This window comes from Zootoca vivipara, chromosome 12, assembly GCF_965207765.1.
Source record: "Zootoca vivipara chromosome 12, rZooViv2.hap1.1, whole genome shotgun sequence".
NCBI lineage: Eukaryota > Metazoa > Chordata > Lepidosauria > Squamata > Lacertidae > Zootoca > Zootoca vivipara.
In genome coordinates this window covers 35944468-35972349 of record NC_142595.1, presented here as the reverse complement: position 1 = coordinate 35972349, position 27882 = coordinate 35944468, and the positions used below count along the sequence as shown (strand labels likewise).

At 45.0% G+C, this 27882-nt stretch overlaps 1 protein-coding gene across 2 annotated transcripts; it reads left to right on the top strand.

Annotated features, from left to right (window-relative positions):
* On the top strand, nucleotides 1–27551 carry LOC118094504 (leukocyte immunoglobulin-like receptor subfamily A member 2). 2 transcript variants are annotated; one of them, XM_088656364.1, is made up of 15 exons: nucleotides 1–285; nucleotides 1356–2063; nucleotides 4152–4204; nucleotides 5499–5536; nucleotides 6929–10332; nucleotides 11165–11200; nucleotides 12450–12736; nucleotides 17254–17556; nucleotides 18061–18348; nucleotides 20026–20316; nucleotides 21140–21430; nucleotides 23319–23606; nucleotides 25177–25467; nucleotides 26899–27014; nucleotides 27179–27551. In XM_088656364.1, the coding sequence occupies exons 5-14, from the start codon at nucleotides 10301–10303 to the stop codon at nucleotides 27012–27014; spliced, it is 2223 nt and encodes a 740-aa protein (XP_088512490.1). In that variant the 5' UTR covers nucleotides 1–285; nucleotides 1356–2063; nucleotides 4152–4204; nucleotides 5499–5536; nucleotides 6929–10300; the 3' UTR covers nucleotides 27179–27551. The 2 variants fall into 2 exon arrangements, with proteins under 2 accessions (XP_088512490.1, XP_060137228.2); XM_060281245.2 differs by lacking the exons at nucleotides 1–285; nucleotides 1356–2063 and having other exon boundaries at nucleotides 4018–4204.
* The last annotated feature ends 331 nt before the right edge of the window (nucleotides 27552–27882 follow it).

The following is a 27882-nucleotide window of genomic DNA, read 5'->3' as shown; positions in this document are numbered from 1 at the left end:
CCCAGTTACCTAGACCTACCATCTCCATCTCCTCAAGGAGGCCCTTTCATGTTGGGAAAGATGTCACGATCGTGTGTGAAATTGTAGAGGGACCTGCCACGGTCTACCTCCATAAGACTGGAGAAATAAAAAAAAGGGCCCGAGATTCTTATGCACATGTGACTGCATTTTACCTTAGGAAAATCACTTTGCAGGACGAAGGAAACTATAGTTGCAGCTGGGCAAAATTAACAAGCCCATTTCTGTTGTCAAATCACAGCCATCCCTTGGAGCTTTTGGTATCAGGTGCAGTATCTGTTTTATTCCCCCCCCCCGGCACCCCACTGCTTTTTTTACTTATTTTTTTGTTTGCTTTTTGTTTTTTAAACAAATAGAGGTCATGGTCTGCACTATGTCTTGGCCCAGTTATGAACTGAGGCAGTCCCATGCCACCAGAGGCCTTCCAATCAACCTTCCCCAACTAAAATTCTCATCACCCCTGACAGTTGGTTATGGCAATGCAGGTCAACAAACTTTCCTCTCTGGACTTCCTGTTTTGGAGTGAACCCAGCAAGTCACCCTCTTGGCTGCTCTGGTGCCCAGGAGGGGTTCCAGATTAAGGGGGGGGGGTAAGGGGCATGCCTCCCCATATCTTTCAAGGGCGTCGAAAGGGCACAGCCTGCGGTTGTCCGTTGATGCCTTTTTTTGTTTGTTTGTGGGAGGGGGTGGAAATCCCCTTGGCACCTGCTGAGGCCCACACCCCTGCAGAGGACCCATTGACAACCCCTGAAGCCTCTTGTCCTGGCCAGAGGCGAAGCTAGCTGCTCCGGCGCCCGTAGTGGCGCACATGCTGTGCACCCAGGGGCAGGGAATAGCCACCTGCGGGAGTGGAGCTAGCTGCCCGTGGCGAGTGGCGAGCGTCCCAGGGGAGCGCCGTCCATTGTGAGAGTCCCAGGGGGCAGCGCAGTGATGTCAACCCCCTCAGGGATGACACCCGGGGTGGGCCGCACCTACTGTACCCCCCTTCCTCCGCCACTGTTCCTGCCTGCTCTTTCTTGTCACTGTATGGTTCACCTTCCTTCTCTGAGCATGCCAGCAGTGGCAAGAGTGATGAGAGGAGCAGCAGCCTTAAGCTGCCTCTGGGTGTCTGTGTCGACTGGGTCAAGGGTGTAAGGGCGTGTGACTGGACAGAGAGGCTGCAAGCAAGGAGGAGATACATCCCTTCCACAAGTGAGCCCACTGAAGGAATCTTGTTCAAGGGTTCTCCAAAAGCCCAGAACAATCACTGAAATGGGTGGTGGTCACAACTTGAGTGGGAGGTTCTCAAGGAAGCAGCCTTTTCCCTCTCCTCTAACTGCTCTCCCCCCTTTCTTCAGATGATGCTTCAATCAATCAAATAAGCGATTATGCTCAAATCGATCAAAGTCTTGTTGTAGTCTCAGGAATACTTGTGGGTCTGGTCTTCCTTCTTCTGTCAGCTGGGGCCTTCGTTTGGTTCAAGGGAAAAAGCAACTGTACGTATGTCTTCCTGGTGAGAAGGTTCATAAGGCTTGTGTGGGAGGCCAAGGGGTCTTAGTAAATTCTCTCATGGGTTTGTTTCCCTTACAGCAGGCGTACTGAAGCCTACGGTCCAAGATTCTAGCACACTGTGTCCTAATTTCCTGCAGGTGGCCAGGGGGGAGGAAAATGGGGGCGGGGGGTGGTGGAAGAAAGAGAAGGGAAAGGGAGTGACTTCACAAAAAACTTCTTGCTCTGGTCCCACTCACTGATGGTATGTGGTTCTCATAGATTATTCCTGAGGCAATGTGGCCCTTAAGTAGGAAATTGTGGGGGAATGGAGGGAAAGCTAATAGATGAGAAGGTTTGTCATGGGAGGAGAGGTTCTCAGAATGGGATTTTCCCAAGTCAAATCTGTACACCGTGAATTTTGCAAAAGCAAAACACCCTTATATTCTGAATTGAGAGAAGTTGGTTTTGCTAATCACTTGTATGTTTATGGGCTTGGGAATGGGAGAGGGCTTTCTTCCAATTGAGTCTCATTTTGTTTTTGTTTTTAAAGCAATACGACAAGCAACACAAAGCAGGTAAGAGATCCCAGCTCTTCACTTCACACTGCACTTGATGCTGAAAAAATGGTACTGATCTCAAAGTGAAGAAGGTTTTTCTTTGGATTAGGCCAGGTTGCAGAGCCGCCAAGGATCAGCGAATCTGTCCTTTTTTTATTTCTCTCCATTTCTCCTTTTTCCAATTCAGTTCTTCACATTTTCACATTGGCTTGTGATTGTCCTCACGAAAATTCACTAGCATTTAAGCTTCTTTTGTCTGCAATTTTGCCTAATAACAACATTTATGCAAACCATTCCCCCCCAACAAAATTCATTATTTGCTTATATTTATTTAGTCAATTCATACCCACCCTTCCTCCCAAAGGAGCCCAGGGTGGTAAATACAAAAGTAATTAATTATTTTTTTAAAAAAAATTAATTAATTAATTTTCTAATAGACATAAAAAGAAAAATACAAAACAAAAATACAGATAAAAATATACAAAAAATAAAAATACATAAAACAGAAAAAAGAAAAAAGATTCTATTTAACATTTACTAGAATAATTCTTAAACCTGTGACTTCCTCCCTCCTCCCTTCCACGTTTCTATTACTGCCTAATACAGCGCTCTCGCCTTCCTCATTCTTAACATTTTCTGAAATCTAAACATTATAACTGTTTACAATTAATTTCTTTCTATAAAATTGTAATTATAAACTTTACCTCTTATATTTACTAAACTATAAAACTAACTCCTTTCTTCTTTATACTCTTGCATCTATAGCCTCATTGTACTTCCACTTCCCTTATTATCCATCTTTAATCTTATAATTCTTTTCCAAATATAACTTAAACTTCCCCCATTCTTCCTCTGCCGTCTTCATTCCCTTGTCGCGGATTCTCCCAGTCAGTTCAGAAATACAAAAGCAATTAAAACAGAAAACCTCTCCTGAAGAATGCAGTGATAAATTTAGAATATAAGAGGTGAGAAGATAATATTATGCATTTTTGTATGCTATTTTCATTAATATATACATTTTAATGCATAGTTCATCATAGCACATGCATTTTTATGTACATTACTTTCCTGGAGAACTGCATTGCAGAATTTGGGGAAAGTGTGAATCTAGAAGAATCCTCCTTCCATCAAGCACTGGTGGGCTGTAAGGAGATTTTACTATCAAGAAAGATGCATTAGTGGGCGGTAGGTGGGAAAAGGTTGACTACCCCTGGTCTAGGGACGTGGGTGGTGCTGTGGGTTAAACCACAGAGCCTAGGGAGGTGGTTTAACCCACAGAAGGTCGTGGTTCGAATCCCTGTGACAGGGTGAGCTCCCGTTGCTCAGTCCCAGCTCCTGCCCACCTAGCAGTTCGAAAGCACGCCAAAGTGCAAGTAGATAAATAGGTACAACTACAGCAGGAAGGTAAACGGCATTTCCGTGTGCTGTTCTGGTTCACCAGAAGCAGCTTTGTCATGCTGGCCACATGACCTGGAAGCTGTACGCCAGCTCCCTTGGCCAATAATGCAAGATGAGCGCCGCAACCCCAGAGTCGGTCACGACTGGACCTAATGGTCAGGGGTCCCTTTACCTTTACCCCCGGTCTAGGTAGAGACTGCCTGGAGAGCCATGACCCTTACATTCCTTTACAACTGCATCTCATTGTGACATCTGAGCAAAGGACTGCTAGATTCTTCAGGAATGAGGTTGGTTGTTTAGACTTTGGAAGATGGGACTCTTGTATTCTCTGGGAGAAAAGCAATGTGAAGTGGGGTTTTTTAAAAGTCACACAAAGAACTCTTTATTTGCACTGTCTTTTTCCATTTTAGATGATTTGTGTGTGCATGAAATTTTGCCCAGTTTGGTAATAATAATAATAATAAATTTATTTCTAAACCGCCCATCTGGCTGGGTTTCCCCAGCCACTCAGTTTGGCTTTTATAGTTGCCTCTCTTCTTATTTTGTTGACAGTGTATGCTGAGAGCCAGCATTACTGACTTTTACTGGAAAAGGGACAATGGATTTTGACCTTCAGTGTAGGGCAGATTTAGTGAAAGAAGATTGCAGGGGCTGGGGATTTAAACAATATTTCATAGTAAGTTGGTTTTTTTTAACTCTCTTCGTTAGTGATGAACCATCCTTCAGAGTGATGAAGAGGTGCCAGGTGGCAACTCCTGCCAGTAAGTAACTGTGTGTGAATCGCCTGGAGGGGGGGGGGAGAATTGCTGTGGGTGGTAGATAGAATCTAGTAAGTAAATGGCATTTTTGGAGGAGGGTTTGATTTGGAAGTGAAGTATCTTCCATTTCACACTGTCAGTGCAAAGTACAGTATATTGCTCCCTGTGTGTTTGAATGTTACATTTGTTCACAGCCTTGAGTTTTTATGAAAGGGGACATAAGCACACTTTAAGTTAAGTCAGACATTCAGTCCAGATGTTTCAACCTCCTCACACTTATTAATATGGGATGACATCACTACAGTACTGAAGGATTTAATTTGTTCCCCCCAGCAATTATGATGTTTAAGTTCAAAGGCTCAAAGAGTAAAAATCACATGTAGGAGAATGAACTTGAAGATGAACTAGAAAAGTTTTCAAAGTTCTTGTCTAAAATGAACTTAATTCACATTCAATTTACCTGGTTGTTATGAGGAACTACTTTCAGGTGAGGAGGGACGCAGGTGGCGCTGTGGGCTAAACTACTGAGCCTCTTGGGCTTGCCAATCAGAAGGTCAGCAGTTTGAATCCCCGCAATGGGGTGAGCTCCCGTTGCTCCATAGCTGCCAAGTCTCCCGCTGAAAAATGTGGGATCAGCAGTGGCGCAGCACCAGAAGTTGCTTCTACGCATGTCCGGACATGGAAGAAACAACTTCCGGTGCCACGCTACCCATGTCTGGGCACCAGAAATCGGGTGGCGCCAGGACCCAAAATGGAGCCTCCCTGGCAGGTAGGAAATCCGGGGGATTTATGGGATTTTTCCCAAACCGGGCTGCCAGCGGGAAATGGTTTAAAATACGGGGGCTTCCCGTGAAAAACAGGAGACTTGGCAGCTATGCGTTCCTCAGTCCCAGCACCTGCCAACCTAGCAGTTCGAAAGCATGCCAAAAAGTGCAAGTAGATAAATAGGTACCGCTCTGGCGGGAAGGTAAACGGCGTTTCTGTGCGCTGCTCTGGTTTCGGTGTTCTGTTGCGCCAGAAGTGGCTTAGTCATGCTAAGGCCACATGACCCGGAAAAACTGTTTGTGGACAAACGCCGGCTCCCTCGGCCTGTAAAGCAAGATGAGCACCGCAACCCCAGAGTCGTCTGCGACTGGACTTAACTGTCAGGGGTCCCTTTACCTTTACTTTCAGGTGAGGTTCAGAGACTTTTCAACAAATTCAGTGAATTTCATTAAGCCAAACTAGTTCATTCCAAGCAGTGGGCTGGGCTAGCTTAATGTTTTGAAAACTCACACTGAATATCTTTCATCCGCAGGCACCTTAGGAGTTGGACGAACTCGGATACATAAGCCAGTGAGTTTTTATTGAAGATTAGTGATTTTAAAAGTCCTAATGCATGTGCTGTCGAACTAGAGTTGCCAATGAAATTCAAGCAGGAGCTGAACATGTGAACTTCTCAGCTCAAAAAGGAGACCACTCCTCCGCCAGTCTTGAATTGGGCCTAGACTCAGAACCCAGTTGAATCTGGACACACAGCTAAAAATGGAAATTGCTCACTAGCAGCACAATCTGTTGCTAACCCTCCCTGCCCCCCTTCAACTGTAAGAAACGCAACACAACCCTTCAAATGTGGAGGCAGAATGAATAAACAATAACAAGCGGGGCTCAACATGGTTGCCCAAGTCCTGAACTTGACATAACGTGTCATTTCCTCATGGAATCATGGGAGTTGTAGTGTTCTGTACTCAGAGAAACTACAAAAGTACAAATCTCACAATAATCTCAGGAAATGATGCTCCCAAATTAATCAAACCCAAAAGGAACGAGGAGCCAGCCTTCTCGGTTGATAACACTGAGGCTCTGGATATTGCTTCCTGGAGGAAACGCATCACGTCTATTTACTGTTGGCTTTCCAGAGGACAACAGATACTATTTTATCTTGGAGAGCTTGCGGGGGGGGGCAGGGAAGGAGGGGGCTATCTGAGCTGCTGGATCAAGAATTCATCACTCCTCACCATTGATTGTATTGTGGTTTAACTTTTTAAGAATTGTGTATGCTTCTGGTTTGTATGTTATAAGACACATTGCAGTAGTTAGGTTTTGTGCTAAACAAATTCTGTTTTAAAGATGGGATATAGGTGTTTTATAAATATGAGGTACAGTGGTACCTCAGGTTGCAGACCCAATCCGTTCTGGGGTGTTGTTCGCACCCCGGAAAGTCCTCAAGCCGAGTGGCGATAGAGCGCTTCTGTGCATGCACAAGTGGCAGAACCCGGAAGTAAACACTTCCAGATCCGCCGCGTTCGTATCCTGAAAGAACGCAACCCGCAGCGGACGCAACCCGAGGTATGACTGTAGACTTAAATAATTGCAATTATAAACAAATAAATGTAAATATGTGTGAGTGCATGCATGTGTGTATAATTAAGTTATTAAACTAGGGATATTCCTGAAAAAATGGACACATTTGAGACGGCTTGGCTCCCGAACAAATCAGCTCCCGAACGCTGCAAACCTGGAAGCAAGTGTTCCGGTTTGTGAGCTTTTTTCGGAAGCCAAATGTCCGACATGGCTTCCAATGCTTCCGATTGAGTGCAGGAAGCTGCTGCAGCCAATCAAAAGCCACGCCTTGGTTTTCGAACTGTTTCAGGAGTTGAACAGACTCTCGGAACGGATTAAGTTTGAGAACCAAGGTACCACTGTACTACTCTGCCACCGTGATGAATGCTTTTCATTTCCCTACAGCTTCCAAAGCACGATGCCCCAACTGAGACTGAAAACATCATCTATGCTGATCTGAAGAGGGAAACCCAACATACTCAAGAGGAAGCCAAATCTTATGATGGCTCTGAAGACTTAGTCTATCCTGCAGTTTTCCAGCACAACTCAAAGGGAGTCCAAGCTCAGATGGAAGATGAATAACATGGATTTCTAATAATAAGGAGGATTATTTGAGGGCTGAGAGCTAGATTTCCAGGAGTCCCTTGATTGGATTGGATTGGATTGGCCAGTGAATGTCCCTGCATTCATTTCTAGCTTTGTTGTCTTTGGAATATGGGAATAATAATAATAATAATAATAATAATAATAATAATAATAATAATAATAATATATTTATACCCCGCCCATCTGGCTGGGTTTCCTCAGCCACTCTGGGCGGCTTCCAACAGAAAAATGAAATAAAATAATCTATTAAACATTAAAAGCCTCCCTAAACAGGGCTGCCTTCAGATGTCTTCTAAAAATCTGGTAGCTGTTTTTCTCTTTGACATCTGATGGGAGGGCGTTCCACAGGGCGGGCGCCACTACCGAGAAGGCCCTCTGCCAGCCTACATGTCTAAATGCATATTTTGGAAGGAGACATTATACCATACTAAAAAAGGATGCCCTACAGGTTTCTCAGTGTGGTGTGAGAGTGACTTTATATTGGAGTGAGATTTTAAATTACAAACAAGGAATACAAGCAATTGTTTTAAACCTTTACTAGCAAATTTAGTGCTGGTTCAGCTGTCAGACCTGCCCTTACCTATTTTTTTTCTTTTTAAGGATTGTATCATATAATTTAGCAATTTAAACGTGCATTTACTGCTGTTTCCTTCTTTAAAAGAAGCCACTGATTGTTGCAAAACATCCATAGCTGGCATTGCCTGAAATTGTGCTTCGATGTTTTGTTGTTGTTCTTCTCTTCTGTTGAATGGAAATCTACATCTTTATTAAAAAATATTACAGCCACGACAGAAAGTTCCCTTTGTCTTCTTCCTTGGTGCATTACCCTCTTGATGAAGGCTACAAAATAACAGACCAGCCAACGATAGATGAATGGCAGAAGAAGATGATAGAATTTATGGAACTGGCAGAGCTAACCGGGAGACTCCGAGACCAGAGGGAAGAAGCGGTGGAAGAAGATTGGAAAAAATTTAAAGTGTAATAATATAAACACATTATTGGAAAGAATAGAAGTCTAGGAGGTACAGGGAGGTTGTAGGAACAAAAAATGTTTAGATAAATATTGATATTGAGGTGTAGTTATAAATAAACAGTAAGTGTGAGATGTTGTGTTATGCTATAAGATAAGATTAGAAAAAAGAATAGTTCTATGGTAAATAAGGTATAAGAACAAGATTTAGAAATTACTAAAGAGGATTTACAATGTAACACAGTTGGAAGGGATATGAGGAAGTCACCGATATTAGAATAGATATATGTTGAAGTTTTGGAATTTTTGTTTTTCTTTTTTATGTTTTTTTTGCATTTTGTATTTTTTGCATTTTGTATTTTTTGCATTTTGTATTTTTTGTATTCTGTATTTTGTCTGCTTTTGTGTCTTTGTTTGTTACAAAATAAAAAATATATTTGAAAAACAAAACAAAATAACAGACCAGCTATTTCACTTTCAGGAATGGCACATACTTGTGCTTAGTTCAATACATACAACAGGAACAGAAGAAATGGCGGCTGAAAACTTCCACTTCCTTATTAAATACCACGACTTTCTTGTCATGGTATACAGCTCTGCTCCTTCCTTCCTTCCTTCCTTCCTTCCTTCTTTTTGGGAGGGGGATGACGTTTGGGCAAACCTCAAGTTCAATCTTAACCGTTTGTCTTTTTGGTTTTTTTCATCGCTTCCACCTGTTCCAATAAATTCAGATAGATTGATTTTAAAGAAGGAACTGTCACCATTAAAATGACCAGACTCGAGAATGACCGCTCCACACATCAATGGGGGGCGACTTTGGTGTGGTCGCGCGCAGCCCCCTGATCCCAGAGGCGACTCCCTGGTAGTTCGGGGCTGGCACCGCCTTCCCAGGTAGGATGCCAGGGGTCTCCGCCTACCCAAGCCTAGTGTTCAATCCTGCCTGAGGAGGTGTTGCCAGGGGATGGCCAGGTAAGGGGAGGGACTGTCCAGCTCACACAAGAGAATTTGAATCTTACCTCCAAGCACCAGTTGGTTCCAGAGCTTCTCCCACCTTCCACACCCTCATTCAAGTTTCTTTTGCAGGTTAACATTTTCTCTGCAGGTTCACAGCCACTGCTACGTCCAGGCCGCTGTTGAAGGGTCGGAAAGGAATTTTCCTGCATTGGCAGGTTTCGCCTTTCCCGTAGCAATACGTCACAACTTTGGCAGTGTCAGGTCCTGGGCGGAATTCTTTGGCGATTTTCCTAGAGGGAGGGGCGTGAGGCGGAGACCCCACCCCCTTTGCGGCAACAAGATTGGGGTATTGGGGGAAGCATTGACCATGTCAATAGGCGTCATCACTTCCCCCTTCCAGCGGCGGCAAACAGGGGGGCGGGCTCTCTCTGCTTGAACATATGTTCTCCAGAGCCAGCCCCAACCCCCATACATGTGGATAACCCCAAAGCCTCCCAGAACCCCGGCTGGGGACTGGGAAGGATAATGCCAAATGCCTGAGCCAAGGTCTCCCTACATCTGAATCTTAATAAAGTTGTGGACAATTTGAATCCCATAGCACGTTGTCTTGCGTCTTTATTCCACTCAGCGGGTTGCCTGGGGGTTTGGGGGACTCCGCCTGTCCACGCAATTAAAACAACACTCAGCTGGCATCTCATTCCATTCTTATCTTTTACAAATAAATGTTTTAAAAAACTCCAAACATGAAAATGTGGAGCCTTGATCTTAAGACTAGAAAAACGAGAAAGAGAGAGAAACTCACATTGACATATTGGCCCATCCTTAATCTCCCTGCACAGTAGGCAGCAACAGAGTAAGAACAAGGAGCCTATAAAGGTGAACTGGCCTTTAAGTTCTTTGAAAGGCTTATTTATCTTTTCTTTTAGTACAAAGCCAGAATTTTACCATCTTTATTTTCCGTAACCGTCAGCAATCTAATCTCAGCAGCACAGAATGGGTTTTGCGAACATTTGTATTTGAAGAGCCTTCCTTCCTGAGTCAATGGATATCTGATCACAGGAGATATTTCCTGCTGATTATAAGGGAGCATGTCAGAGCCTCATGACTTATAGACTGGGTGGTAGATAATGCCTGAACCTAGTTTCCTGTGTCCTTAGATCAAATTTGGGGGCTCAAGAAAAGCAGAGCATTAACAGAGCAGAAGACATTGAGGTTGGATCTAGCCCTTGGGGACCCAACATTGCCTCATGACTCTTGCTGCCAGCATCCTGTTGCTTTGGTGAGAATCAAAGAGAACAACAATTACCAGACCTTTAGAAGGCATCTCAAGGCAGCCCTGTTTAGGGAAGCTTTTAATGTTTGATGGATTTCTGTATTTTAATATTTTGTTGGAAGCCACCCAGAGTGGCTGGGGGAACCAGGCCAGATGGGTGGGGTATAAATAATAAATTATTATTATTATTATTATTATTATTATTATTATTATTATTATTATTCTCAAAAGCCAAGGACTGCCTAGAACTGGGAACTGGAGAGAACATCATTTTCCATGAAAGACTAAGAGATGGGGAGGGAGAGATGTTTAATTTCAGAAATGACAAGTGTCATGGGGTCTAGTCGGGGAAAACTTACAGATCTACATCAAGGGTGGAGAGCCTGTGGTACTCTAGTCATTGCTGGACTCTAACTCCCACCAGTCCCTGCCAGCTTGGCCAATGGGCAGGGATGATGGGATTTGTTGTCCAGCAACACCTGAAGGCCACAAGTGCCTTATCTCTGACCTGAGTCAAAAATGAAAGGGGGATATGATTGTGATAACTCGGCAGCGAAGCATATTGTCCTCCACTAAGAGCCACCCTAGTGTTACAAATTGATTCTTTAGAGGAACCCAAGGACCAGGAATGATGTCCAGGAATGGTGGCAGTTGCAGTTCAGCAACACCTGCAGGGACCCCTGCCATAGAAGATGAGTGGCCAGGCGCTGTTCCAGAGCCCCACCTCCGATTAAGCCCTGTCTGCAGGCATGCAGATGGAGAAATAGTTATGTTGAATGTTTGGCAGGGATATTGCCATGGGACCTGTTCAGTAATTGTCCCCCCCCCCTCTTTCTAGGTTGCTCTCCAGATCAAGAGAAAAATATGTTCAAAGGTAAGGAAATGTTGGGGTGAAGAATGTTTGGATTATGTTACCTGTGGAGCTTTGATACAGGTCTGCATGGAGGAGGGAGGGAGATTTGTCTATTACAATATCCTGCAGGTTCTAAGGGTTGATTTGCAGGACCCAGTTTCCCATTGTGAGGTATGGGTTATTCAGTACTATTGCACATGTAGGAAAACCATGGCCTTCAGGCCATGCAGTTGCAGCCCCTCTCTCCCTTGAATGGCCTTCTGCCTTCAAATGCCTCACCTTTATGGACTTTTCCAAGCTAAGGATCAGTGTGTCACTCTTCCTACTAACCCTATCAGCTATTGACTTTTCAAGGTTGTTCACTCCCTTCCCACTAGACCATGGAGTACAAAAGATGTAGCACACTGAGTCCACAGAGAACTGAGATCTGGGGCAGGGGAGTTTTATATATATATATATATATATATATATATATATATATATATATATATATATATATATATAATCACTGATGAACCAAGAGTAAAGATACTTTAGTCAGAGCTGCACCTAGCCACTTGCTCTTTATGTAGTCTTACCTATTTGCTTCTAACAGATTAAGCAAAAAAGATGTCACCATTAATATCAATTTAGTTACAGATTAATAATGTTCTGGCAGCTCCACCCCCCCCCCAAATGACGCAAGCATGATGGCTACTAGCATTTCCACAGCAACCTAGAAAAACTCTACCAGACTCAAACTCTACCATACTTAGAAGTGTTCATTATTCATTCTGATGCAAATTGGTCTAAATGTTTTCCTGCAGCTGAAGCAGGACTGTGCACATACGGTACATACCTTGCATTAAAAAAAAATCTGGGCTGCTTGGGCCTTTTAAATTTTTGAGTGGGTACCAAACTCCCTGGTCGTGTCTCTGTTCCCTCCCCTGGATCACCCACCTACCCAGAGAAAGTGTGGCTTATAATTAATCTGAGCCTTGGAAAACACATAGGGCTTCATCACCCTCCCCATCCCCCACATAGAAACATGAGCAAAGGGACAGTGAGTTTCAGGAGGGGACTCAGAGACTTCGTGGGCACCAAGGGAAGATCTCAAGGGTGCCATCAGGCTCATAGACAGCATTTTGGTGGCCCTTGCATATTTCATAAGTAATCAATTGTTTCATGCAGTGTGCATTTTTTGACCTGCCCAGGATATAAATTATTCCTCCTCCTCCTCCTCCTCCTCCTCCTCCTCCTCCTCCTCCTCCTCCTTTCCCTGTTAATCCAGTGAGATCCTCCTTCCTGCTCCCAAAATCTCCTTGATTCCCAGTTGGGGAGTCTTGCCTAGAGGAAATGTCACCATCCTCTGTGAGGCACCCATCACCGAAGGGCTGACTTTCTACCTGAAAAAAGATCATCAGATGATAGCCAGTCCAAGACCAGGAGACAAAGGATCGGCTCATTTCCCCATCATTAACGCAAGCTTAAAGGATGGAGGAATGTACACCTGTTTCTATTACAATTCAAGCAAGTCTAGTTCAGAATGCAGTGAACCACTGGAGTTGCTGATAACAGGTATGGTCTTGGCTCAGATTCCACCTCAGTATCTCAGAATAGCATCCTAGGGCCACCGAAACTTGGTTCATTAGCCTCAGTTAATATTTCCATCTGCAGCTAAGTGAAGGACATAATGTAGATTGAAGTAGAAATTTGAGTTCTTGGGAAAGTCCAGAAATAAACGATAAATTGCAAGAACTCAGGCCAAAAGAAGATGGATTTCAAATAAATCTTCACAAGGTTTTATTGATGTGATGTGGAGTTTAAATGGGAATCAATCCCAATGTTGAAGGCAAATAAAGGTAAATTCCAGTAAAAATCAGGACAAGGCCCTGTTTTGACTATTCTTCGTCAGCTGGAATATTGAGAAATTTGAAATGAATCTTAGAATAATTCTCCTTATAATAAAAATTCATTCAGGTCTCTAAACAAAGTTTTATCATATGTAAAAGACAGAGACTATGTTTAAATGAACATAACAGGTATATCTGTGAGTAACTAACCTTACATCAAACTTACATTCTGTTTTCTAAATAAAGAGTTAAATTGCTTATAATGTACAAAGATAGCTTGTCTGTGCTTTAAATGATAAACCATCTTAAAATAATAATCCTTATTTCAGGAATACATGTAATTTTCTAAAGACAAAGTTATATTACTTATAATAAACAGAGGTAGCTTACCAAAGATTCACAGGTCAAAGTGTACCAAATATGTTTGCCTTGCTAGCTCAAATTGTTTGCAGCATTTAAATGAAAGAGGAAATGAGGTTGTAACAAAATTAAAGAGACAGTATTACATCTATGTGTACTGAAATGTGTTAAGACCATTTAAAGGCATAGGGTCATAGTCAAGTTCAATGTTGTTTCAAAATGCAAAGACGATTATAGAAATGGTGTAAAGTCTAGACTGTTGTTCAAGCCCCATGGATGTAATGTGTTGAAGAGATGGATAAATTTGGATTCTTGTTGGAGTAGAAGTCTGTCATTGTTCATTCGCTGAAAGCGGGTTTGCGGCAACGTCCAAATTACAAAGAATGAGAAGTCATCCTCTGCATGTTTAAATTGAGTATAATGTTCGACTAGTGGCACCTCCAAAATGTGATTACGGATTCTGGAACGGTGCTCGCTTATTCTAAGTTTGATGGGCCTAGAGCATTTTCCAATGTACATTTTTTGGCAAGGGCAAATCCATGCATATATGCAGTTTTTTGTATTGCAGTTGCTAAAATGTTTGATGGTGAACTTAAACTTGGAGTGTTGATCAGAAAACTCCTTTACCTGTAACAAATATTTACATACATTGCATCTTCCACATTTGAAGTGACCTAAGGGAAAATCTTCTCTCATTGTGGTTTTTGGGAGTATATGTATGTGGTTTTTGGGAGTATATGTATGAGGTGCCATGGAGCATTGTGGGGCAGCACTTTCTGTGCTGTGCTCGCTGTGACTTGAAGGAGTGTGGGCTGAAGTTAGCCCAGGTCCAGGTCCAGGTTTTTTTCAATGGAGGCAGCTTTGCTGCCGCTGCTGCCATTTCGCTTCAGCCAAGCAGGCTGAGGCGGAGCACAGCAGGCAGTGTCCTCTCCAGCTGCCCTGCTTCTAGGGGTGGCAGCTGTCCCCCTGCCCCATGCTGGGTACGCCCATGCACTCACCATTCAGAAAAATCAGTGAAATGGCAGATATGACTGCAACATTCATGGGAATATCACCTCCTGCCTCAAAATCAGGAGCTGTCCCAGTGATGACACCACAGGTCAGTGTAGGGATTTGACCACAGGCGTGAGGCACACCTCCGCCCCACAGACAGGCCGCGGTTTGAGCACCAGGCGTGAGGCACACTTCCCCCCCTAGGCAAGCCACTGTCACGGTCTGGTCGGCGGGCGTCAGGACCAGAGGCAAGATGGTGGTGAAGAAGCAGGGTCGAAGGCAGAGGCGAAGGTCCACGGGGCACGAAGCAAGGCGAAGGCAAAGCGAGGGTCCAGGAACAAGAAGCAAGGCGAAGGTCCACGGGGCAGGAGCAAGGCGAAGGCGAAGCAATGGTCCAAGGAGCAAGGGGCAAGGCGAAGGATCCAGGAACAAGAAGCAAGGCGAAGGTCCACGGGGCAGGAGCAAGGCGAAGGCGAGGCAGGGGTCCAAGAAGCACGGCAGCAACAAGGCAAGGGTCCAAGGAACAGGAGGCCAGATGCAACCAGGCAGGGATAACGTTGCTGTGGCAAAGAGCTGAAGGGAAATGCTGGGCTTTTATCCCTCCCAGCTCCTGCCACCAGGTGCAGTGAGATCTCAAGTGGCCTCACCTGGGTGATTACTCCTTGCCTCTCCAGCACAAGCTGAGGACTTCACCTGTGTGGCCACGCCTTGCTTCTCCAGCACAAGTTGAGGCATGCCCCAGTCCTGCAAAGCACTACAGGCCCCAGAGCCTGACTCCTGCCCATACTCCTGACAGCCACACTGTCTGCACGTCATGCCCTCACTCTTACCCTCACTCTTACCTTTGGCTTTCTCAGTAGTCTACCATGTCCTGTCTGTGACCTTTGCCTCCCTTTTGAAAGGCATGGCTCACTTCCCATTTGGTAGGAACATGACGTGGTGGAGCAAGTTCAGCCAAATACCAGAGGAAACATATGTGTCAGCTCATGATGTAAAAGCCCTAACGGTCAGACTGTTCCTACACGTGTGCATTTGTGTTAATAAAAGGAGCCTCTGCTGAGCTTGCTCTTTGCACAGCTCACATGCATCAACTCCCGACTCGTGTCTTCACTTCAGGTCAGTCACTCAAGGACAACCATATAGGGGTCACAGTCATAGCCAAGGCAGCCCTGTGATGCTGTCTGCAAAAACAGGCCCAATTCTGTTCACCTTCAATTGGTGTGGCATTGTGGCCAGATGCCCCACCTCTTCCTCCCCCCTGCCATTGCTTGAAGGAATCGCTTCCTGCCAGGTCCTCTGGTGAACAGGAGACTTCAGGAATAGCCCATCACCTGTATTATGTGAATAGGGCCTGCCTGCAAATTGACCAATGACAGATGGCTCTGTGGGGGGGGGGTGGCCTTTCCTGGGGAGGGGAGCAGAGTGGGTCCATAAGAAGGCTTCACTCTGGTCCACTCCTCAGGAATAAAAAGGTGTTCACCTCTTTCCCAGCACCGCAGTACTTTCACGGTATCTTAGTTGGCAAAATTAGATTGCTGGTTCAGTGGCGGAGCTTCATGCTCCAGCACCAAGGGGCACAGAGCAGGCAGGGGCATGGCTAGTGCACGTCCTGGGGGGTGGGGCGTGGCACGCCACCTGCAGGGGCATGGCATGCTGCCTGCAGAGCGCGGCGCACGTCCTGGGGGCATGGTGCACTGCCCACAGGGGCGTGGTGCCCAGTGTGTGTGTGGGGGGGCAGCCGCGATGGCACCCCACTGGGATCGTGGTGCCGGGGGCGGTGCGCTCCCCCCCCTCTTCCTCCACCAGTGTGCTGGTTCAAATTCAGAGAGTGAGATTCAGGGGAAAGCTGGATTCAAAATGTGCAAGATCACAGTTCCTTGCAGTGGATGACACTAAATTATTAGAATATAAGCAACTTCCAAGTCCACATTAGACTCCAGTGTGGACAAGTCCAAAGTTTGGACCCTGATATGATGCTTCTGAGAGCCCTCTGCTTCAGTCTGAAGCATTTTGGACCTGGATCTGAACCTTGGTCCTTTACCACTCAATGTAAAATGGGAAAAAATAAAAAATGAGAGAACTGGGTAATATTTACAAGCATGGTATTCCCTGCAGGGTGGGTAAAACCTGACAAAATATAGACAAGTGGGTCCAGGGTTTTGTGCTGGTCACTTTCATATAATGGAGCTGCAGATCATTTAGAGCTGAATAGACATTCCTGTTCCTGTTCCTGTGTTTAAGCTGGCGTACATCTCATTATCACAGGGTTTGTCAATGCAATGCCCGTGGGTGCCAGTGTCCTGGCCATTACCCCCTATGGCACTCACAAAAGTCTTTAAAAAGACAGGCCTGCAATGCAGGAGACCCTGTCCACTCTTCATGGTTCATTCTTACCTGCATTGAACCCACATCCTTAAACAGGCCCACATTTCAGTTGATGCCAGTTTGGACACCCAATCTTTTCTGAACAAAGGTTAGGTGCAAATAACATTTCTGTGAGTGTGTCAGTAGCTGATGTGGGGACCTTTTCCCTATTGACAGGGAGGGGGTGGATCTGAGTGACTGCATGCCTGCACAATTGTGTGACCCTGTTTCTTTTTCAGCTCTTTTAGATGTGGCGGCCATTTTGTCTTATGCCACACTCCCTCAGAAGCCATTTTGTAACTGGCACCCAGGACACCACCTCAACATTTGAAACGTGCCTACTAGCCCCCCAAAAGTTGGCAACCTCTGCGCTATTGTATAGTGCATCCACTTTCATCTGCAATCCATCCTGTTATGCTGCTGCTGGCCGTAACCCTGTGGCAATTGGCTACGTTCAGCGGCATGCACTTTATACATTCATCCTCATTATTTTCACATTCTAAGTCGACTTCATCCTTCTCACAGATCTCGAGCTACCAAAGCCAAATATCATCCTTTATCCAAAGAAGCTGATTTACCTGGGAAGTAATGTGTCTATTCAGTGCTCATTCAAAGGCGCAACCCAACGTCCAATCCAGAGGTTCTATCTCCATACTGATGCAGATAAGATGAAACCAGATTCTGTGAAACCAGATGGAGACACGGCTACATTTAACATCAGAGAAGTGCAAACGCACCATGCAGGCAAATATAGCTGCAGCTACAGAGCACCATCGGGGGATTTTATCTCCTCCAAGTTCAGCGATGATTTGGAGTTGTTTGTCATAGGTAAGGGTTCTGATTCATTGTCTCTCAGACAAATATACTGATCCAGCTTGCTGGATGTTTGTAACGTGGCCTTAGAGTACCTGGACTATGTAGAGCAGGGCTGGGAGACCTGTATCCCTTCCCCTCGATGTTGCTGGACTACAAGTCCCATCATCCTCTGACCATTGGTTATACTTGCAGTGGCCAATGGGAGCTGGAGTCCAAGGACATTCGGAGGGTCACATAAGTAAAGGGGATGAAAAAGGCCTTCCCGTTTCTTCTCGTGTTTCCCACCAAATTCCTGGTTTACAGCATCATAGTGGCTTCCATTAGTGAACTTCCATCTTTATTCCGGAAAGTGTTGTCGCTTGGGTAGAGTTGGGTAGATGTCTTTCCAGGCTGAGGGACAACATGGAGCGTTTCCCTTTCTACTATGCACCGTTCCACCACACAAAATTGCATGGTGTAAACAGCCCACAGCAAAGATGGAGAGTCCTTCATTAACCAACATCTCCCTTCTTACAGATCCCTACTTTCCTAGACCCATTATCTCTCTGGGCCCCACTGAGCTGGTTGCTTTTGGGGGAAATGTCACTTTCCAATGTCAAAGCAAAAGCTTTCCCATGAGGTTCTATCTCCAAAAGTCTGGAGAAGAGATGCTTCAGCCATGCTTGGGGACTGGTGAGGCCACAGCTCAATGCTTCATCTCCAACGTAGACCAGGCGCATACAGGAGAATATAGCTGCAGGTACAGCGAGTCAAAACCTTTCATCATCTCAAAGACTAGTGAACTTGTGAGATTGCTAATGACAGGTAAGAGTGAACTTTGCATTTACATACCTCTCCCATGACTCATTATTTATTTGGGGTTTAGGTGCACCATGTCCACTGAGAAATAAGCTTCCATTGAGTTCAATGAGCCTTATACCCAGGTAAGCATTTATAGGGTTACAATTGTAATCAGTATTTCAGTACAGGATAAAATAGGGCCTGTCTTTGTTTCCCTCAGATTAGATTTTATTCAGAGGCAGGGATAGTGTTAGCATTTGACATCCTCAGGCAGCCGTCAGAGCCCCAGCAGGGCCCACTGCAGTCCCTGGCCACACTTCAAATCATTTTTATGAGGTTCCAATGAGAGCTGTGGGGAATGGATGCTGCCATTTTAATTTCCCATGATGCCCCAACGTAATGTGGGAAAGTAACATGGTGGCTCCACTGGGGTGCAGTTGCTGCTTACTGCTGCTGCCGCCGCCAAGTAAAGCCACCGGAAGACCCATGGAAATAGGAAGAGGCCAACGAATGGGCACTTTGCCGAGTCCTCCCCCAACCCCTGTTCCACAAACCTGGAGGTGGCCCCATTCAGAGGGAACAAGCATTCACTGGTATTCATGAAGAAAGCTCAGTCGTTCCCAAACTGAGTGCCACGAGAAAGCTGCTACTATGGCGTGAGAGATAACTTAAATTATTGAAGGCCGCTTTGAACCTGAGATACCCGAGAAGATGGATACCCACTGCATCCCAGCTACATTTTAAAAATAATGTTCTTGGTTATCAGCCTGAGGAATAATGAGTGAGAGTCTTGTTGAGGATGCAGAAGGGACCATATATTAATCAGGGCAGCCAATATGGTGCTTTTCGGATGCTGAGGGACTCCAGCTTCTATCAGCCTCACCCAGCATAGTCAATGATCAGGGTTGATGAGAGCTGTAGTCCAGCAACATCCATAGGGGGCCATTTTGCATAGTCCTGATAAAGGCAGAATAATGGTGCCCAGAGATTATCCTTCTCACACAAGGAGAGGGATGAGAATCTCTGTCATGAGTGGGACACACAACACATGCCATGTCTTTTCCGTAGTCGCACGTGCTACTGTGTCACTTAATAACTGCATTTTAAAATAAAATAATTGTTTTCAGCAAGGCTGAGATTTCAAAAAAGATCAGCATTTTTAAAAAAAATTTCCCATTTGGCAATTTTGGCACAATAAAGTTCAGAAGACGGATAATGAATGTTTGTATGCTAGTTTACATTGGGAGAAAGGACACAAGGCTCTGACACTATATATTTTGTAAAATGCATAAGACTTTTCTTTTCTGAGAGGCCTGCCCAGAAACAAAAGTCCTTGATTACTGATTATTCTGGTGATAGTATTATGATGTTTTCATGAAGGAGTGTTTTCTTTGTTTTACTGTATTTGTATTTGTAACTTCGCTACAATGATCCATAGGATTGGTAATTTACAAATGACCACTTACATAAAACAAAAAATGGATGTCAGCTTTTGTTTCTGACTATTGAGAAAACTAACTCCTCCAGGCACCATGTTTCTCTTTGCAAAATGGCCTAGGATTCAATCCTAAACACCACGAAACTCAATGAGACTTACTCATCCTAAGCATGTGTACAATTACACTGTGTACAATGTGTACAAAGCATGGATGGATGTTTTGCGATGCTACATGCACTATTTAATCTGCTTTCTGTTCATAGATCAGAACATAGCCCGACCCAATATCTCCCTGATCCCAGGCTACATTGCACAACTGGGAAGCAAAGTCACCATTCAGTGCTCAGCCCAAGGTCAGAGCAAGAGGTTCTATCTTCATAAGGCTGAAGACAAGAAGAATCTACAAATAGCACTGACAAATGAGGACAGGAAGAACTTCAGTATCAACAAAATGGACTGGGAGGATGGAGGGAGCTTCTACTGCAGCTACACAGAGCCCTCCCAGTTTTTCACCTCTTCAGAGACCAGTGACCGTGTGGAGCTGTTTGTACTAGGTGAGGATACCAATTAAGTCCCAGTATTATTTGTGGGAAGAAACAACTGGTATATCCGTGCTTTAAATGCCTAGTACAGGTGAGGGCTCAATTTCTAGCTGAAAGTCCTCATACAAACACTTTGGGCTTAACACCAGTTTTCATGAACAAGGAAATGAAAATACGATGCAATCCACAAGGGAAGCTCAGGAAGAAAACCTTTGGGTTGGGACTGAAATGAAGGCAGAGAATGAAGGGAAGAAATTGTAACAAGTGCAGACATCTTAGTCAGTTAAAGAAAGAGAGGAAGGGAGGAAGAGGGAGCGGGAGAAAGGGAGGAAGGAAGAGAAAGAAAGAGAGAGAGAGAGAGAGAGAGAGAGAGAGAGAGAGAGAGAGAGAGAGAGAGAGAGAGAGAGAGAGAAAGAAAGAAAGAAAGAAAGAAAGGTTTTCAATAAATAAATAAGAGCAAACTGCCAAATCTTTCTATTGGGAGAAACTTACAATGTCTATCTATCATGGAGTTCTAAAGGACCAGGTGCTCTAACATGAAAAAAACGAAGACCAACAGGCTGACTGAATATATTTTGGTTCCCTGAAGTGATGGACAACATGGCAGGCATCTTGGTTAATCCTACAGAAGGCTGTTAACATTCACAGCACTGGTGATGGGGGTGGTTCCTTGTTGTCTCATTTCCTCCTTTGCACAGTTCTCATGTTACCCAAGTCTATCAGTTCCCTGACCCACACACAATGGATCACCCTCAGGGGTAAATGTCACCATCCATTGTCAGAGCAAATATTGGTTTGGAAAAGCCTTCACCGATTAATTTCTTCCTTTGCACAGATCCCAAGTTATCCAAACCCAACATCACCCTGGCTCACACTCAGTGGGTTGTCCGGGGTGGAAATGCCACCATCAATTGCCATAGCCAGCCCTGGGCTGCAAAGTTCCTTTTCGAGAAGACTGGAAAACAAATGCCTCTTCAAGTCATAGAGATTAATGGGACCATGGGCACATTCTTCATGAAAGATGCTAACTTGGAGGATGGAGGGAACTATAGCTGCAGGTACAGTGCTAAGGAGAAACCTTTTAGCATCTCAGAGCCCAGTGACTTGGTGACAATCAAGATAACAGGTACGAGAACTAACTTTGCCCTTATCCTACCTAGTCCCATGCCTTGTTCTTAATTTTGGGTATTATTTGAATTGTAGCTACAGGATCTGCCTTCTATGTTTCATAGGAAAGTACAAAGGAAGCTGCATGTTCTGGATAACTGGACAGACATATCAAGGGCTGTAGCTTAGTGGTAGAACATCTGCTTTGGATGCAGAAGGCCCCAAGTTTAACCCCCAACATATCCAGGTGTGACTGGAAATGCCTCTGTCTGAAACTCTGGGGAACAGCTCCTGGTCAGTACAGTGGTACTTCGGTTTAAGTACACAATTGGTTCCAGAAGTTTGTGCTTAACCTGAAGCGTACTTAACCTGAAGTGAACTTTCCCATTAAAAGTACTGGAAAGTGGATTAATCCGTTCCAGACGGGTCCGTGGAGTACTCAACCTGAAGCGTACTTAACCCGAAGTATGAGGGTAATTGGTTCTGGAAGTCCGTACTTAACCTGAAGCGTACTTAACCTGAAGTGAACTTTCCCATTGAAAGTAATGGAAAGTGGATTAATCCGTTCCAGATGGGTCCGCCGAGTACTTAAACTGAAAGTACTCAAACCGAAGCATACTTAAACCGAGGTATGACTGTATAGACAATATTGAGCTAGATGGGCCAATGGTCTGACTCAGTATAAGGCAGCTTCCCATGCTCCTAACATGTGCCATGCTCTTTAGGATCCCGTTCCTGCCCTAGGGACCTGAGAGAAACTAAAAAGACTGCCCCCACCAATTTTCTCTACTTAGAATTCTGCATCATGTTTTGCAGTTACTAGGCTGTTTTGTTGTTGTTGTTGTTGTTGTTGTTGTTGTTTGTAAATACCCAGGTTGTATAGTTGTGACTCCTAACAGATTGGGGCAGTAGCAATCTCTGTAATGGGGTGGAGCCACTCTTGTAACACCAGCTCCACCGCAGTCTACCAGGATGGAGTTGGAGTGGGCAAGGGTGCTGGTGAGGTTGGGGTGTCCAGGCACATCAGTGGGAGCATGAGATTGGCTTTGTCACCCTGCTCCACCCAGCTAAGCTGCAATGGCACCAGAGTCAGGTGGGCACCTCTGCACCTATTGGCTCTGGAGTTTTGTGTGACAGGAGCGTAGAAGGGATGAACTGACAGTGACAGTCTGGGGATGGGTTGGGTGTTCATGGATTTTAACCAAGAACTACTTTAGAACATTTCAGCTGAGGAGAGAACCAACAATTGCTACAAGTATGCCAATCTATTCTGAGGTCCATATACACGATGGCACGACATCAGCAGGTTAAGTAAGTCTTTTTAGGAACAGATGCAATGATGTCACATGAGCGGAGAAAGAGGGAACAACCGCAGAATTCAGCTAAGAATAGTGACTGGCAGTTTTCCCCCGCTCTGAAAATAAGAGCAAGTTCCCAGCGCAATATTGCTGAGGATAACTTCGAAACTGCTAGCACAATGTCTGTGAAATCTCAAAAGACAGAACTGCTTGATTCAGCACGAAGGGCATCAGTGTGGTCTGAATCTGAGTATATGATAACTGTATGGACAATACAGCTAGCAAGCGGATTAAGGATGTTTGCCAATACTGCACTGCTGCTAGCTCATCCTCTAGACACGCACATTTTAGGACTGCCCTTGTCTAGAGGATGAGCTAGCAGCAGTGTAATATTTTTGCTGATGAAATGGTTTAGTTCAGGCACCCCCAAACTGCGGCCCTCCAGACGTTTTGGCCTACAACTCCCATGATCCCTAGCTAACAGGACCAGTGGTCAGGGAAGATGGGAATTGTAGTCCAAAACATCTGGATAGCCAAAGTTTAGGGATGCCTGGTTTAGCTCCTCAGTTATGAGTCGAATAGTGATGCCATATGCTTTTTTCCCCACAGATCCTGATCTACCCAGGCCCAACATTTCTTTTCATCCTAGTACAATGCCACAGCTGGGGGGAAACATCACCATTCAGTGCTCTGTCAATAATTCATACAAGGCATGGTATCTTTATAAGGATGATGGTAAGAAGGAATTACAGTCAGTGGAGACAAGTAGCTCTAATGCTGTGTTCCTCATCAACAATGTGAGTGAAGCTGATGGAGGGAGCTACTATTGCAATTATAGACCCCAATCAGAGTCCTTCATCTCGGAAGCAAGTAACACCGTGGACCTTTACCTAGTAGGTGAGGATCTTCATTCACAATCTTCTAGACTAATGAATTTTGGTGCCCAACGTGGCATATTTCGGTATAACCTGCCCTATAACAAATCAGAATGAATGCTCAGCCAAGACTGGATATGCTCTAATCTCCACATGAGCTTTGTGCAAGCAAATCAAGATAAATGGTGCCTGGGAATGGCTCTCCCGCTGCCTTCCCCTTTATGGTGGCCATTGCTTGGCTGCTGCACTGCTAGACCCCACTTGGGGGGCAGTGGGGGAGACAGCGAGGAGTGGCTGGAGGTTCCCTCAGAGGTGGCCATCACGAACTGAGCGCCCCACTGGGGCTGCTGCTGCTGGCGGTAGCAGTGGTGTGGGGTGTATGCAGTCAGTGGGTGGCTCCTCAGGGCTGCCCACAGGCTGCATACAGGACGGAGGTGACGGCTGCCTCAAGACCAGTATCCGCCAGCCAAAGCAGCAGCAGGAGGAGGGAAGTGGTATGCAGCAGCCTGGCTCTGGCCCACATTCCAGACTCTGGCCGGCTGCCCAATAGGACATTCACCCTCTGAGTAGCATCATCTACCTGGCTGTCTTTCCCAGTAGAGGACACCCTTGCCCACACAGAGGCACTCTGCCAAAGAAAAGGGTTTGGGGTGGGGAGGACCAGGGTATTGTTTAGCCTAAGGGCAGAAGTGGGGTTGTCACTGTTATTGACAACAACTTTATATTTGTTAAAATACTTTGAATAGAACTTATTATGCTTTCTGTACAAATCGCTCGAATCAGTAGTGTACTTTTCATTGTGTTTTGCTTATTGTTTATGTGTCTAGTTCAGCTATGTGTGCTTCTGCCTGCCCTTGAACTCAGACAATGTTGTTTGCTTGCCTGGGTGGAAAACAGAGAGGGGTGTGCATGGAAACTATCCTATCGTTCAAAGTTAAAGTGTGTATTCATTGTTCTCTCCACATTGGCCCCACTAACCAATGGCATTGGCCCCCAGAATGTTGCCCAGAAGAGTATACAGCCTTTGGGCTGGAAGATGTTCTCTACCCTTGCTCTAAGGGGGTGGACCATAGCTTACTGGTAGGGTATCTGCTTTGCATGCCAATGGTCCCAGGTTCAGTTCCCAGCATTTCCAAGTAGGGCTGGAAGTGTCCCTTGCCTGGAACTCTGCCAGAACCACTGCCAGTCAGTGTAGAAAATACTGAGCTAGCTGGGCCAATGATCTGATTCACTACAGTGGTACCTCTACTTACGAATTTAATGCGTTCCGAACACACATTCATAAGTCGAAAAAAATTGTAAGTCGAATCCCATAGGAATGCATTGGGAGAAAAAATTCGTAAGTCGAAGCAACCCTATCTAAAAATTCGTAAGTAGAAAAAATCCTATCTAAACTGCATCCAAATTGGCGGAAGGAGCTCCGTTCGTAAGTAGAAACATTCGTAATTAGAGTTATTCGTAAGTAGAGGTACCACTGTATAAGCTTCCTATCTTCCTAAGATCCTGCTTCAGCTTGCTATCCTGTACCAGAGAATAGTTTCTGCCATATTGTGCTGATGGTCATCTCACTTCTGCTCTTCTTCTGTGGACAGATCCTAATTTTTATATACCAACAATTTCCATGATTCCTAGCAACTTGGTTGCCTTTGGAGAACAAGTCACTATCAAGTGTGAAACTGGGAAAGAAGCCATGATGTTCTATCTCCATAAGGATGGAGACCCATCACTAAACTGGACCATGGAAAGTGAATTATATCATGGTACAGTGTCCATTCACAATGTCAGCTGGGACAACAAAGGGAGCTACAGTTGCAGCTATGTAGCAGAAAAAAGGCCAAAGGTTTTCTCACTACAGAGTGACCCAATAGAACTCCTGGTATCAGGTATGGTTTCTGACTTGGCTATCTAACAGTGTGCCTTACTATATTATTTGCTTTAACAGGTTCCTATCCAACTAAGCCATACTCAGAGTAGGGCCCTAGAAATCAATGGACCTAAGGTGAATCTCTTGATTTCAATGGATCTACGCTGAGTATTACTTAGCTGGCTATCACCCAAATTCTTTGAACTTTATTTAGTTAATTCTGAATTTGACACGAATCATGAAAAATGCTACTGGGTACAAACTGAACACGTACAACCTTGGGTACAAAATAGAGATTCAACACTGTTTTCCTGCTTGATCACCTTTTGCAGCTGTCCATCATGTAGAAATGAAACAAGTAATGCCTTTTCCTTGCAGGGAGTGGTGGTTTTTTTTTTACAGGAACCTACTTAACATGGAAACAACTGTTATGAGCATAGAATCAGGGCCAGTAAAAAGCTGTCAAATGTGGCAAAATACATATCTTGCAGTTGATGGTGTTGCTGGGTGGGTGCCTTTCTATCGAAATTTGATGTCAAGTTGCCTCAAAGCAATATCTGAAAGATATTTACATAGTGATTTTTTAAAAAAATTAAAATACACCAACATTCTGGAATGTTGATAGAATATAGGAGATCCCCCCTATGAAGATTTGTACTGGGCCAAAGGGCCACAAGATATCCTCTTAAAAATAAGTTGCTTTTGCAGCACTAAAGGTTAACTAACTTCTCAGACTGCATTCTAGCACATGGACCCATTATTAAATAATTAATTTTTTTAGGGTTGCTATGACGAGAAACAAAACACCGTCTTAACAGACATTGTCAGGTACAGTATGACACTGAATGCACTACTTTGAACCATGAATTAATTTGTAAGTGTGTAACTGTGGATCATTGCCCTTGCTATGGTTCATTAATGGTTGCTGTATTCAGAGCTGGGAAGGAATTTCCCTGCATACAGATTGCCCTCCTCATAGCAATAGTCACAACTTTGGGCGGATAAGGCATTGGGTGGAATCCTTTCGTCTAATGTTGAGTCGGGGTAAAGTGGTGCAACACCTCCAGTCCAAAGCAGGTGTGATCACAGGGTACCCATTAGAGGGGTCTAGTGGGGAATCTGCCCAGAAGCCAAGCATAAGACCAAACAGGCCATAGAACTCCCAGCAGTGGTTTTTGAGGACCACCTAGGTAGACCAGTGTTCTTGCGGCGGTCCCTTAATCCCAGGCACGACCCTGCTCAGCAGCCTTCCATTTGAAGGCTAAGAATATATATACACCAAATGCCTCAGCCGAAGCCTACCTACCACTGTAATCAATAAAAGCTATTTTGTTTAATCCCAGAACATTGTCTTGTGCAGTTTGCTACACCTAACATTGTCTAGGCCTTTTCTCCCCGGGGCAGGAGTCACTGTGAGTGGGTCTACAACTTGATTTATTTTCATTTTCAGACAGCGATCACACCTTGGTGAACATCATTCGCTTTGTCATAGGTGGTCTGGTCGCCGTACTCCTTGGCTATATATTGACTTTGGATCGGCGTTTCCAAAGGGGGCGTATACACTAGGTGAGATAACTTGTTCTTCTCCAACTCAATGTGCCTCCTCTTTAACAAGGAAACAAAGAAACCCAAATTTAGTTTTTTGGGGTGCTTGGGGATTCTTGATGTTACAAAAGAGCCCACAGCTGGGTGGTATTGAATAAGGGAAATATTTCTATCCTGTCTTTCAGGTGAAGCCTTCGGAGGTGGTTTCACATGTGTGTTACATTGGCCTGCCTGGTACCTTCCAGACCAAACTACAGTGGTACCTCAGGTTAAGAACTTAATTTGTTCCGGAGCTTCATTCTTAATCTGAAACTGTTCTGAAACTGAAGTACCACTTTAGCTAATGGGGCCTCCTGCTGCCGCTGTGCCACCAGTTGGCGATTTCTGTTCTCATCCTGAGGTAAAGTTATCCACCCGAGGTACTACTTCCGGGTTACCGGAGTCTGTAACCTGAAGTGTCTGTAACCCGAGGTACCACTGTAGTGCTCTCATTACCCCGCCATAGCTGCCAAGTCCGGGTCGTAAAGATCCGGGATCGGCAGTGCGCGCATGACCGGAAGTTGCGTGACGCTTCGCCCTTCTATGGGCATCAGAAAATGGCGGCGCCGGCGCCAGAAGTCGCTTCCGCGCATGACCGGAAACACGTAAAAGCGACTTCCGGCGCCGGCGCCGCCATTTTCTGATGCCCATAGAAGGGCAAAACGCCACCGGAAGTCGCGTCACGCAACTCCCGGTCATGCGCGGAAGTGACTTCCGGCGCCGGCGCCGCCATTTTCTGGTGCCCATAGAAGGGCAAGCGGCACCAGAAAAATGGCTCGGTAATTCTCCTCCATTCATAGCTGCCAAGTGTCCCGATTTAAGGGACAATACCGGGATTTTCCGCTAAACG